This window comes from Apiospora aurea (genome assembly GCF_038362705.1).
Source record: "Apiospora aurea strain CBS 24483 chromosome Unknown utg000004l_segment0_segment0, whole genome shotgun sequence".
Taxonomy (NCBI): domain Eukaryota; kingdom Fungi; phylum Ascomycota; class Sordariomycetes; order Amphisphaeriales; family Apiosporaceae; genus Apiospora; species Apiospora aurea.
The window spans coordinates 2091793-2105491 of NW_027117391.1; the positions used below are offsets into that span (position 1 = coordinate 2091793).

The 13699-nt window shown below is 55.3% G+C and overlaps 3 protein-coding genes across 3 annotated transcripts; 2 read left to right on the plus strand and 1 right to left on the minus strand.

Moving 5' to 3' along the window:
- Nucleotides 1–7652: 7652 nt before the first annotated feature.
- Nucleotides 7653–9320, plus strand: PG986_005431 (purine-cytosine permease fcy22 protein; the record flags this gene model as incomplete). Its single annotated transcript, XM_066841653.1, has 3 exons — nt 7653–7933; nt 8001–8567; nt 8624–9320. 3 exons carry the CDS (start codon nt 7653–7655, stop codon nt 9318–9320), a joined length of 1545 nt encoding a protein of 514 aa, XP_066701515.1.
- A 120-nt stretch (nt 9321–9440) lies between these two features.
- Nucleotides 9441–10487, minus strand: PG986_005432 (riboflavin biosynthesis protein Rib7; the record flags this gene model as incomplete). Its single annotated transcript, XM_066841654.1, has 2 exons — nt 9441–9453; nt 9691–10487. 2 exons carry the CDS (start codon nt 10485–10487, stop codon nt 9441–9443), a joined length of 810 nt encoding a protein of 269 aa, XP_066701516.1.
- Nucleotides 10488–13043: 2556 nt separating this feature from the next.
- Nucleotides 13044–13421, plus strand: PG986_005433 (uncharacterized protein; the record flags this gene model as incomplete). The annotated part of the gene is made up of 1 exon (XM_066841655.1): nt 13044–13421. The coding sequence occupies one exon, from the start codon at nt 13044–13046 to the stop codon at nt 13419–13421; it is 378 nt and encodes a 125-aa protein (XP_066701517.1).
- Between the last annotated feature and the right edge of the window lie 278 nt (nt 13422–13699).

The window sequence follows — 13699 nt, forward strand, 5'->3', positions numbered from 1 at the left end:
CTGAAATAGCGTGGCTCCGTTCTGGGAACCCGGCAGCGTCCCGAATGGACGGTTTCAGTCCGCCGTTGGATTTGTCTCTCTCTTTTTTTCTTTTTCCTCCCTCCCTTGCCCTCGCCCTCGTCGCTGCTGCACAGATTAATAAGATGCTTCTGTTAGCGCGAGCAGGCGACGCACAAATAAAAAAAGGGGGGGCCGGAGTGTGGCTGTCGAGATTTGTGCAACACCGTTTTTTTTTTTTTTTTTGTTTTTTTCCTTGATTAAAATGTGCAGACTCGCATCCGACCTGGTATCCTAGCTTGTCGCACAAACTCGCTCGGGTCCCTGGAAAGACTTACCCGACTCCCCGGCGTTGCTCTCACATGCACAGACAGGCCCGCCCCTCTCAACAACTTCCCAAGCCTGCTCTCCCTGCTCAGTAACCCTGCAGCATCGCCATGATGGGCTCCATAAAAAGCTTCCATGCTAGGCTGGGGCCTCCCTTCTCTCGATGTTCGAGCGGATTGCCAGAATGAGACTGGCTCTGGTTGCATGGTTCTGTGGTGTGTTCAAGCAAGCACGCGCGCATACCTACACACACATACATACACATACACACACCACACCACTTGGCGAGGAACAAGACACGTTTCTTGTCAAGGCGGTGAGAGCGCGCATACTTGCGAGTGAGGGGAAAAAGTGCAACGGTTGGGAAGAAATATATGCCCAACGGTCAACTATTTCGTCATTATTTTTTTAAGAAAGAAAAAAAAAAGGGAAAAAGGAAAAAGACCCGTGGCCGACGAGGTTTGTTTCGTCGGGACCGCAATTTGATACCTCGGATACTGACTGGCCTTGGGCTTGATGTATTCCTATTCCGGCCAGCTTGATATGGTGGTGGTGTGTGGTAGCGGGGTTCCTCTGTAAGGCTGTGCGCTCTCCCAGCTCCCGATGGAAAGGTGTCTGTCTGGACGTGCATCCGAGTCGAAGCCTTGCATGCAGTCTCGGAAGATAACCAGGGCGTGCGTTCCTGCGATGACGTTGACGTTTCCCTACATGAAAAGGGTCTCGGCTTGGGGCCTCATGCAGGTAGGGGGAAAAGGACCATAAGGAAGCAAAGCTGGGCTCCCGCGACAGACGGAAACAAACACACAGAACCCAGCGGCGGTCAACCTCGTGCGTCGTGCCCACTACACTGCCAGCCAATTCCTGCAATCTTGGTTGCCTGACTTTGACGTTCCGTCAAGGCAACCTCGCCTGGATTACACGGGTTTCCGCCTGACAGACGCTGGCGCGCGCATTGGTGAGACGATCTCCGCGCCCACTCTGCAGTCTCATGCCGCCGGGGCATCCTCCAGCGACTTCCTTCCTGTTGCAAGGCGGGTTGCATCCACATTGATCTGAGCAACATCAGGTCACAGTGGTAGAGACGACAGCGTCTGGCATCTATGAGTTGGCATACATAGGTACTAACTAGCATACCCGCTCTACGCAGGCATACTCACCCGAGCCCGTCTGCGCCAATCAAAAGGTTGGACGACCACGATATGGGCCACCCCTTTCATGTCGGTGGGATGCCGGTGGAGGTTGAAGATGTGAGTGACTGAGCAATGCAGATTGACCTTCCACCCCCAAATTGGAGGTCGGCGACATCGGCACGGGTTTGCACCCTCGTCATGTCCACAACAAGCACGACTTTCTTTATATTTATTGATGGCTCAGGCGCTTCGCCGTCGTTGATGCCCGACTGTCCAGTCCCGCTCACCGGTGAGCTCAATTCACCAGTCCAGCCGGTTTTGTTTTGGGTTTGAACGTTTCGTATCCGATAACACTGTTCATCTTTTTCATGCAAATGCCTCTGCTCTGAGGGGGCCGCTCTCGGATGGTATTGGAGACGTCATCTCGGCTGAAAGCGGCCGAATGATATTTCTTGGCCGTGGTTGCTGAAGGCCGAGGATGCCCTGACATGTCACAAAAGCGCCTTCGAGAAACGCCAACAAACTTTCCATCGTTGGTGCAACTGATGATGGCATCCAACCATCAACGCAATCCCGGGCCAGGATATGATCTGTCAGAATGGGTGGCGTGGCTATCCAGTTCACCACCACCTTCGGATGTGAGGCTTCCAAACAGCGCGCAGCTACGGGTGAAGCCCGACACGGACTCAGCGTGGTATTGGACAGTTGGTTGCTATGGTTGACATGCGTTTAATACAGCTCGATAGCCTGCGCCAACTGATAATCTATTCCGAAGTAGTTGGGACCTATGCACGCAGGCGTTACTGGGATGCCCGGGTGTAAGATGGGAGCGGCGTTAGTTGCCTACATCAAGTACTTACATGCCTACTTTAGTTATCATGGGCTTGCTGCCAATCCAACATGCGTGCCAATTTGAGTCTAGTCCAAGCCAGTTTCGCGGGTTTGGGGCCAGAGAGGTTGCATACCCATGTAGTCGGCGAACGTGTTTGTAGGGTATATCAGCGGTCGAGTAAGGGCAGCGAACCAGAAAACACGTAAGATTTGCATGATAGCTTCTTCACCGGTCATGCTGGTGGTGTGCAAACCCAGCAAAGACAGGTCTATAATTACCACCAGACCACACTCGCACTGCCATATCCCCGGACCACGGAAGGAACGTTTCGGGCCGTCACTTCCTTGACCACATCTCCATGCCACCACATCGAGCATTCAATCTGATGCATTACTATGTACCTACCTTAAGTAAGTACTTACATTAGTATGAAGTATGCCCTACATACATGTATGTACTTTGCTTACACGGGTATATCTTGATGTGACGGATTGGGACCGGACCTGACATGTCATGAATAGACCCTGCAAGCATGGTACATTTCCTAATTTGGTCTCGACGCTCAATATCTCACTGACGCCGACTGATGCCTATCGCCTTAGCAGCAAAGCAAGACACGCCAGCCCAGTCCAGTCGATGGCCATCGTAGCAGCCCTCTCTGACTGACGTGGGGTTCTTGGATATGTCGGTAGGCATTCGGGAATGAGCTCATTCAAGCAGATAGAACGAGCAGACCGGTCACCATGAAGACCAATGGGTGACACGTCAGTATCATGACCATAACTGACGGTGGGTATCAGAAAAGGTCATCTGACCATTTTCGAGGCTGCGAGGCTGGCAACTAGACCATAAGCAACACGAGGAACCAACAAGGATGTTAACTAGGGTCCATGATTTATGACGATAATCTGACGTTACACACATACATGGCTTTTGTTTCAGGAGGCTGCACACCATGAACCACACCAGCTTCCTCACCGAGGGGATGAAGTTGATTGGATCGTGACCGTACAAGGAGATCATATAAAGGGTCCGAAGAGGAATGATGAGCGTGAGAACGGCTGGGGCATCGAGAATCCGGTGAGCGACCCCGCTCCCTCCTCTCCCTCCTAGCCTACACCGTCCAGACTTGTGGATCAAGTCACGAGGGCCGAGACGGCACTGACAATCGAGCCCTGGGATCACAACCAACCTCCGGTCGCAGCAGTGCACCATGCCACGGTGAATATATCCCCCTCTATCTGTTTCGTGCCTTGGGCGCGGGAGCGGGAGAGGTCGAAGGTCAGGCCATACTCGGCTCACGGTCGCACTACGACGTCTCAGCATTTGAGCCATGGGTGAAAGTACTGTACAGATGAGAACGGCGGACAAGCCTGCCAGCACACGTCAACCAACCTTGGACCGCCATGCCGTGGGAGACAAGCAGCATTCCAAGGCAGTCATCATATCAGTCAGCCCACGGCATGCAAAACCAGGCAGCCAGCTGACCCAGTTGTGCCCCCCGCGTATGAGATCCCGGTCGTGGCGAGGGGATAACGCGACCTCGAGGTGCCAACACCAAAAAGAGACAATTCGCCCGTATCGGTCGGCCCCGGATCTAGCGATTCCAGGGCTTGGCAGAGTGCGGTACCGTCGCATCGGAGCCTCTACTAACGTTGGGTATCCAGACCCCGGCCACCGCAGGGCTACGTATCTATGGCACAGACCACGACCCCCATGTTCACCACTCTTTGGTTACTAAGATTAGCCAGCAGCAGAACTGTATCTTACTCGATCAGGCAATATGGATCTTGCAGGCCAGGCTCTAGGCTCCTCCCCAGCCCAGGCAGCTAGTCAGCTCGGAGCGAGTCTCCCAGAACCCTAAGCCTTATGAAGTATGCAGTCGGGAATAGATCCCCTGGAGCTAGCTGCGCTTGGCGATACAGGCCTGCCCTGCTGGGTCACCTAGGCTCACCGGATACGATCCTCTCTCTCCCTGCAAGTTATTTGTGCCAAGCCTATCTTGAGCTCTCTTCTTTGACAGGCAGAATGGCTTCCTGGGCCGGGCGTATTGGCGAGCCCGGGGGACTCTGCGCTGGACAGAGGCCGAGTTCGGGGGCTCCGCCTCAACAGTAGGCCAGCCACGACGTCCTTGACCTGGGCCAGAACCAAGTCGATGAAGAATGGCCTTTTCCTGTCCGAGGAAAAGCTGCATCACACCGCTACAGCCATGCCTCACTTACAATGCCCTCAGACCAGACTCTCTCGTATGGCTGAACGTTCCAATCAAGCGGTAGACTGTGAGATGTATCATTTGAGCATAACAGGAGGCTCGCAGTAACCGCGCATCAGGCAGAAGTACGCGTGCCGTCCAGATACAGCGGGTTTTCTCCATGTTTTTCTTTTCTCTTTTTTTTTCTTTTTTTCCGTGGGACGATCCATGCACTCGGCCGATGGGCTGGATGATGTACAGCCAACCCTCATGATACTTATGGCCTCTCCGCCAGTCTGCTGGCGTGATTGCCTCGTGTACATGTAGGCTTAGTTTCGCAATGCAGACCTTGCTGACAACATCAATACTGCCCCACGGCTTTGCTCTCCTAGGGAGAGGCAGGGTGAGAAGTCATATGATTCCACCCAATTCCGCTACTAACCCTGCTGTTGCCGAACGGTATCGCGATGAGAAGAAAACACGAAGCACCGAATATTAGCCATGGTCGATTCTGCTTTAGTCCTATGCATCAGTTCGCGAAGTACAAGCCCCCCTCCCCAAAGCTTCGCAAAGCCCGTCTTCCGCCCCCCAAGCCTGTCTGTTCGCCCTGCTACGGCGTGTCTTCTTATAACATGGTGCTTGGACGGTTATGGTATGGGCGATTTCATCAGTTGGTAAGAGAGAATAAAGGCGTGCTAGTGGCACATCTACATGGTGATTCATAGGTACCTAGTGTGTAACCCCTCATTTCCTGGCCGGCACATCCGAGAAGATTCTTGCTGTACTTGGGGACGTTCTCGGGCGACTTATGCGCCCCGGCACCGATAAGACCTCTGGCTAAAACGACCGAGGTCCCCAAGCGGAGTGCTTTCTTGGTGTGTGTAAGCCTTCAAGCAATAGTTCTCCTCGGAACACCCTGGGTGAAGAGTCAACATGACCTATTCCCAGGCCACTTTCCGCTAAAGCGGCATTTGTATCTTGTCTCATGTGCATTTTGAAATTGACAGCGTTAGAGCAACGAGCTTCCAGTTGGTGTCTGTTGTATTTGTTTCCAGAAGGTACATATGCATCGTTCGTTTGACCCGACAGCGTGGGATCAACCTTATCTGGCCAGCAGAGCAGAGACACTGCATTATGTGGCGGTAAGATATCGAGCCACTAGAGACACGTGCCGCAAGACTACATGCTGGTCTCCGGCGAGGTGAGATCCGGCAAGTTGTAAGTACCGCGCAAGGAGCTCTGGGCTTACCTGCTCCAGCAAGCCACGGCATTCGGTCGAGGTGAGGGAGACGATATGCCGTGTCACAGAGACCGGTTCTCTCGCACGTCCAACGCACGCATTGTCTCGGTTGCCTCTTTTTCTCATGCAGTGGATGCAAGGCTAGAAAGGTGCAACGGAGAGGGCCCGGCGGTATGTGGATTGGTGATATCGACTAGCTGACCACCATCTTGGGGCGTACCCGGCTTTCCGCGCCCTGACGGGATTGGTGGCCTGGTTGATCGCCTCGGGCGCTTCCCGCTTTTCCTGCCTTCTGTAGTACGGCAGCAAGGCAAACGAGCAAACATGAAATGGAAGTGACGCCGCCTCAGCACTGTTGTCCCCCCCCACGGGAAAAGAGCCCACTGGTATGCCCTGGAACTGTTCCCACTCGACGAGTCAGGCTGACGCGGACCTGTGCAAGGGAGGGCTTCTTATCTTGCGTTCGCGCCTGCCGACATCTACCCAAGAAGCGAGGCGTTATTATGCGAGGCGTGTTAAACGAACGATAGGGCTACGGAGGACCTGCTCTCTCCGTCTCTCTTTCTCTCTCTCACTCGCCCATTCCGCCTAGCACAAGTATCAGTACGCGTCGGCCATCTCCCCGAGCCGGGCCCTGGTACAGAGCCGACTTGATGTCAAGCTGATATGCGGGAATGCTGGTCCACCAGCTGCCCGAGCATGCAAAACCCCACGTGGTATCCCGTTCCATTCATGTCTACTTCCAAGGATTTGGTGAATCACCGGCGCTGCAACAATCTGTCCCCGAACAGCAGCAACTGGCTGCAATCGAGCTGGCATCGTCCTTTTGCACTCACATCCTTTGGACCCCGTAGGAAGAAAGGCACGCTCGTGCACACTAGATTGCGATGCGACTTCAAGGCCGATTGCTTATAGCTTATTTGACAATACCGAGCAGGCTATACGCATCCCTTCTGTCCCCTGTGTCGTTGAAAATAGCATCCTTCTTACCTAATAACCTTGGACCTATCTTACAGGTACCACGCTCACCAAGCCAGGGTCTAAGCCGAGCTAGAGCCGCACCAAAGCGGCTGCATTTAACCTGCCTGCCGGATCCACCGCCGAGAGATTCAATGTTTTTTTTTTTTTTTTGTTTTTTTTTTGTTTTTTTGTCATGTCTTCCATCATTCATGCTTCCCTCTGTCGTGTTGCCCTCCGCTGGCCCAGCAAACCGGCGCTGTTTTGTCCAGCATGCCAGTGCCTGCCGGGCCATCACGTCGTATGCCAAGCATAACAATAGAGAGCAAGCCAGTAAACTGCAGGAAACCCTGAGCCGCCATTTGTGGGCGGCTTCCGTAGTGATATATCAGGACGGCAATGCCATTTTTCGGCCCTGTCGTAGCATTCCAGGCGGGCCCGTGACAAACTAGAAAGCCCGGGGAACCCACGCGACGACGCAAGGCACTTTCCCAACCGAGTAAATCCCACAGTCCTGAGATCCGCTTTAAAGTGGCGAGAACGATCCGTCGCGATGACTGGTTTAGTTTAGTTTTAGTAATGGGTTTTTTTTCTTCGCTCGTTCATCGCGCCGCATAGTGCAAAACGTCCACTGCCTAAGGCCGAGTGCGGAGGCAATAATAAGAATCATGTCAACGCCGTTCAGCTCGTTTGCGTAACCAATCTACCCCTCCGATCCGACTCTTTGTGTAACAACTGAACGATCTCGAGGCATATACAGAAGAAAGAATCAAACAGGGATCGAGTGGCGCTGTTCTCATCGCGTGGCGTGTGGAGCAATCTAATCGAGTTTTTGGAGTCTCCGGGGCCGCCATCCTGCACGCCCCCCGGGAACCTGTATTTCGCGGGATCCTCCTTGCTCTTTTGTCGCCAACGCTCCGCCGAGACATCGCAACCCTCCGTCCCGCCTGGTTGTATCGATTGCATCACGTGCGTCCGATGGCTTCTGAAATACCGCCCGGGCATGATGCCCACCTTCATGACGACGTGGAGGCCGGCGCCGGGACGCGAAAGCACGGCGGCCTTGCGTCCTATCTTACCGTGGAGGATGGCGTCGTGTACAAGCCGGGGCTCGAAAGCAACCCGCGGTGGTACCAGCGGCTTCTGGACGCCGGCGTCGAGGATAATGGCGTCAAGCCGGTGCCGGTCGAAAGCCGAACCGATACGAGATACCACAATCTCTTCACCGTCTTCTCGACGGCTCTGCTCTGTGTCTTGCCGTATGTTGTCACTCCCCGTAACTGCATTTTTCTTGGATGCACAGGCGCTGACTGGGTGTTCGAACAGCATCCCTACAGGCATGCTAGGCACTACGGCATTCGGTATGAGTCTACGAGATGCCTCGCTGACCATCCTGTTTTTCTCGCTGCTGTGTTCTATCCCGCCCGCTTACATGGGCTGTGGAGGGTACAAGACCGGCATGCGACAGCTGGTCCAGGCCAGGTACTCGTGGGGGCTGTATATCGTGACACTCCCGCTTCTCCTGAATGCTGCCACCGTGACTGGCTTCACCCTCATCTCTGCTATTGTCGGAGGTCAGACCATCGCCGCCATCAACCCGGGCCACGTGAGCGTCGACGTCGGTATCATCATCACCATCCTCATTGGCTTTGGCGTGTCGTTCCTGGGCTTCCGCGCTCTACACGCGTGGGAGCGGTGGAGCTGGATCCCTAACCTCATTGCATTGGTCATTACGGTCGGTTGCGGGGGCAAGTTTCTCGTCAACCAGGCCGAGACCGAGCCCGTCACAGCACCACAGATCGTCTCCTACGCGGGCTTGATTGCGGGATACTTCATCACGTTTGGCGGCACTGCATCTGACTATTCCGTCTACTACAACCCAAAGGCATCAAAGTAAGCCACGCCTTATTTCGCCTGCTCGCATGAGGCCTGCTGCTGATCCATTACAGAGTCAAGATCTTCACCTATATCTACCTTGGTCTCCTCACTCCTTCAGTCCCGCTGCTTGTCCTCGGCGCCGCTATGGGCGGTGCTGTTCCAGTGGTCGAGGGTTGGTCCGAGGCGTACAACTCGTACGGCGCGGGAGGCGTGCTGGCCGCGATGCTCGAGCCCGCCCACGGCTTCGGCAAGTTCGTCCTGGTCCTGCTCGCCCTCAGCGTCCTGGGCCAGCTCGCCATCTCCATGTACTCGATCGCGCTGAACCTGCAGATGCTGGTGCCCATCTTCACCAAGGTGCCGCGGTACGCCTTCATCGTCGTCGTCAGCGTCGTCATGATCCCCATCGGAATCAAGGTGGCCGAGCAGTGGGAGACGTCGCTGGAGAACTTCCTGGCCCTCATCGGCTACTGGGCGGGCTGCTTCGACGCCGTCCTGCTCGAGGAGTTCCTCGTCTTCCGCCGCCGCGACTACGCAGCCTACGACCACGCCGTCTGGAACGTCGGCGGCAAGCTGCCGAGCGGCCTCGCGGCCTTAGCGGCGTCGCTGCTCTCGATGGGCCTCGTCATCCCCGGCATGGCCGAGACTTGGTACACGGGCCCCATCGCGGAGAAGACGGGCGATATCGGTTTCGAGATGGCCTTCTTCGTTACCGGGATATTCTACTTGCCGTTTCGATGGCTTGAGATCAAGTGGAGAGGCCATCTGTGAGTGGGCGGGTCGAATATAAAATGGCGTCGGTTTGGTGGGTAGACGATGATTATGACATGATGCATACTACGTTAAGATAATCTAGATGGATATGATGAGAGGGAGATATATAGACAACATTCAACTGTTTTGCCTATGATGCATGTAAGTATCATATACTTGTTGTCAAGATGTGGCATGATATATGAAAGTTTGATAAACAGACTAGGTTGGCCATGAACTATTCATCCTCATTTTTTGGTAGGCGTTGAATACTTTTGCTGTCGTACTTATGTACATAGTCAAGACCCGGCCTTGGCTATCTTGCCGCACAAGACGACATCCTCCCCCAACGGTACCCAAGCTGTGTTCACGAGTCTCCCCCGCCGACACGGGGTTCCCCGCCCCATCCAGCCTCCGGGCGGGGGAGACGAAGACGCTGCCGGCGCCCAGCCAGGTCGGTGCGATAGTGATGATGACGGAGTCGATCAGCTGGGCGTTCGGCGCCCCCAGCAGTGAGCTGATGACCTGCCCGCCGCCCTCGACCATGATGCTGTCCAGGCCCTCGGCCCGGACGGCGCGGAGGATGTCGCGCCAGTCCATGGCGAAGGGAGAGGGGGAAGCAGGAGAAGAAGCGTCTCCTAGGGAGATGTACTTGCCGCCCAGCGCCTCGAGCAGCCGTCTGCGTTCCGCGGGCGGGTCCGGGCCCGCCGCGGCGATGAGGATGTAGGGCGCGAGGCCGCGGCCCGCGCGCGCAAGCTGGAGGACTTTGCTTTCGCTCGTGAAGGCCCAGCGCTGGTGCGGGTCGATGATGATGGGCCGCGGCTGTCGCAGTGGCAGTGGCTGGTCGTCTGCGTCACTGCTTGGGGCGATGCGGCAGTTCAGACCCGGGTCGTCGGCCAGGGCCGTGCCGACGCCGACGCAGATGGCGGCGTGCCGGCTGCGCAGGTAGTGCGTCATGGCTTTGGACTGTGGGCCGGACAGGGCGGTCCGGGTGCCCGGTGCCAGGGCCAGGGCCGAGTCCAGGGAGGTCGCGTAGGTCAGGGTCACGAACGGGAGCTGTGGCGAGGGGCCCGCATCCTGGGTGCCCGGTGACGACGCCGCGGTGGTGCTAGAGGGATTTGGGGGCAGGTGAGGCTCGAGCTTGCTCGCGTCAGCCTCCGGGAAAGTCAGTGTTGATTCGCTCATCTTGATTTGCTTATGACCGAACACCCCCCTTTATCCGTAGCCTCCTATCGGCAAAACCTCTATTCGCAGGACGTATCGCCGTCTTCTTGGCAGTTTCCCGTACGAGCCCGGATGAAGAGGACCGCATACAAATCTACACCGCAAACAGGCTATGTCCCCGTATCTTTCCCGTCCGGTACGGTCTGGGGAATATCAGCTGTCCCCGTTGTTGATCAGTGGCGGTGCTCCGCAGTCGTTTTGCGATGGACCGGGCCGAGAGGCTGCTCAGGAACCATCCGATGGCCACGAGACTTTTTGTCGGCCACAGGTTCGTCACACACTTTTGTGAGGCTGCTTCTTTCTGCAGCTATCTGGCGATCGCTTCCCGGGGACCACCTTAGCGTGAGGAGATCAACGACCTAACTGGAAGGAGTAGTAAACGAAGTGCACACGTCCTCTGCTTCCTTTTTGCGCTGGACCGGTGTGCTTCTTACCGCAGGGAACATGGGAGGAACTTTCCGGCAGTAGTATGACGTGTAGGATGCTATCCGGTCAAGAGATGTAAGTGTCTGCTGCACGCCTTGTTCAAATAGTCGGGTTCGAACGTCCAATCGGGGTTCGCAAACGCCCCCCAAAAAAAAAAAAAAACCGATACATCTTTACCCCCGCTATAACCATCTGCAGATATACACTTGACTTTCAATAGTATATAGGAAAAAAAAAAAAAAACCTCGCCCACACAGGAACGTGCACTCGGCGTGGGATGCGATATATCATTTCGACTGATATACACGTACAGCATGCAACCTGCCTAGTTCAGATCCAACGTGCATGCATGGTAACTCCGATTATGCAACAGCATGACTAGGTATGTAAGCAGCCGCGAAACAGCAACGTCCATCATTGAATTCCTAGAGAAATATATACGTTTGCAATCCGACTCTTCTGCGTTTCAGTTGATCCAGTTGCTCCCCCCTATCGAAGTAGAGGATCCTTCGTCGATAAAGAAGAAGGACTATGCGATTTGAGCGGCTGGAATCCCTTGTACCAGGCCAGGGTCAAATGAGAAAAAGGAACTCCCCGTGCTGACCAGGCTTTCAGGGTACCATCCCCCACCAGCAGATAAGTCGGGGGTTCTCGACACACCCACCACCTACACTTCTCACTTCTTGCATCCGGTGAGGTTCGAGTCGCCCATCCGGTCAGCCGGAACAAGCGGCACGGATATTGGATACTACAGAGAAACAGAAGCAGTAAGGGAGTCACGACAGCACTTCCCGTTCACGGCAGAACCCACTTGGTGGGTATTCGTCGATGCATTTGATGGTCGTACATACACGACAGCGACATGCTGGCTCCCTCCCACTTCCCGAGACTCCCTTGCAGCCCCGGAGGCAGGCAACAACTGTCCGTCGTGCAAGGGGGTCGGCTTCCTCGTCCAAGATTGGGGGCTTCTGTTTCTGTGCGGACGGGCTAGATCGTCCCGCACCCGGTGAGAAACAATTGAACAATGCCAGACAATCGGGGCCCTTGCTTTTGCAGATGGAAGCATTCGCATCTGTTCCGTTATCGAGCATGGATCTCTTGAACCGCCACACCCAGACACCCCTTCGCAGCTGAAGGTTGTCTGGTTGTCTGGTTGTTGGTTGTTGCGTTGTGGCGATGCGAAAAAGAAAAAAAGAAAGGGCAGGTCATGGATGTTTCCAATTGGGTTCGGGACTCGAAAGCCCCGTTCCCCGTCAACCCAACCCGTCACTGTGGCACGCCCAAGCTGAAAGGGAACCACATGCCACAGGCGCAATCCGGTCTTCCGGTTGGCTGCGCAATCCTGAGACATCTTTGGTTTCTGGGTACCCCGGGAAGGGAGGTTACGGCCCCTATGGCTGTAAGGTTTGCGACTCGCCTTCTCGCGTTGAGGTGCATCTCTTGAAGGTTGATACAGAGACTCACCCCCTTCGCTGGGTATGCTCTTAGCGGAAGGTAACTCGATCAAATCATTGTGCGTCACATGCTCGTTCTCGCGATCGTGAAACGCAAAGAGACATCACCTACGTCCTATCTATCAATCCCACCCCGGACATTCCTGTGAACCACATCTCTCTCTCTCTCTCTCTCTCTCTCTCTCTCTCTCTCTCCTCTCTCAATCGCCTCGTTTGCTCGCCAAGCTCCTTGTTTCTACGCCAAGAGTCTTGTGTACTGTAAACCTCGCACACGCTGTTTTATTGCCAAGCCCTCGTTCATTTTGGTAATCTCAAAATATTGGCTTGCGCGGTGTGCTGTCAGCTGTCTCGCTTCGCCACAATCGCCGACGCCCTCTTAGTACCACGTTCGGGGACTTTCGTGTCTCTCTCACCCGCAGTAGCCGGACTGCTGACCTAACCTTTCCCCTTAACGATTGAGCTCACTCATCACGTCGCCTAACCCAACCTCATACCATCAATATCTCTCGTCCACAAATCGACCGTCAGACACCTCGTCGAAGATCCATCTGTCGCCTCCACGCCCAGTGCGCCTGAAACGCCCCGACGAGCAAATTCACAGCGATCAACACATAACAACACCACCAGACCAGACAAGATGTCGAAGCCCAACGGCGACGAACCCCCGGCCTACCCCGGCGGCCCCCAACAACCTCAGCCCGCCTACCAACAGCAATCACCGCACCCATCACAGCAACAGCCCGGGGGCTATCCGCCACCGCAAGATGCGCAGTACGGCGGGTACGGCGGGATGCCGCCACAGGGTGGCTATTACCAGCCGGGACCGCAGATGGGCTACTACCAACAACAACCAGGCTACGGGCCCGGGTACCCGCCGCAGCAGGGCTACTACGGCCAGCCGGGCTACTACCCCCAAGGCCAATATCAGAATCAGCGGTCGAGTGGGCCTAGTTTCGCCGAGGCCCTGCTGGCCAGCTTGGCCTGCTGCTGCTGCCTGGACTGTTTGCTTTTCTAAGAGCTAAAAGGGAATGTTGACACAACAAACACCCGCGGATGCGAAGAATTTCGCGGGAAAGAAGGCACATACGGTGAATAAGCGTATATTTATATTTTGAGCTCTGTGGCAGTTGCGTGGGGCCGCAATGCCGAGGAGAGTGCACGATACCATGCAATAAGCACTTCTCAGGTCCCGCGATCGTGCGGAAGGCGGGCCCCTTATTGCCAGGAAACGCAGGCTTAGACCGTTTACGGGTTGGCATGCCTGGAGAAAAATGCGCTCGGGTGTCGAGGATT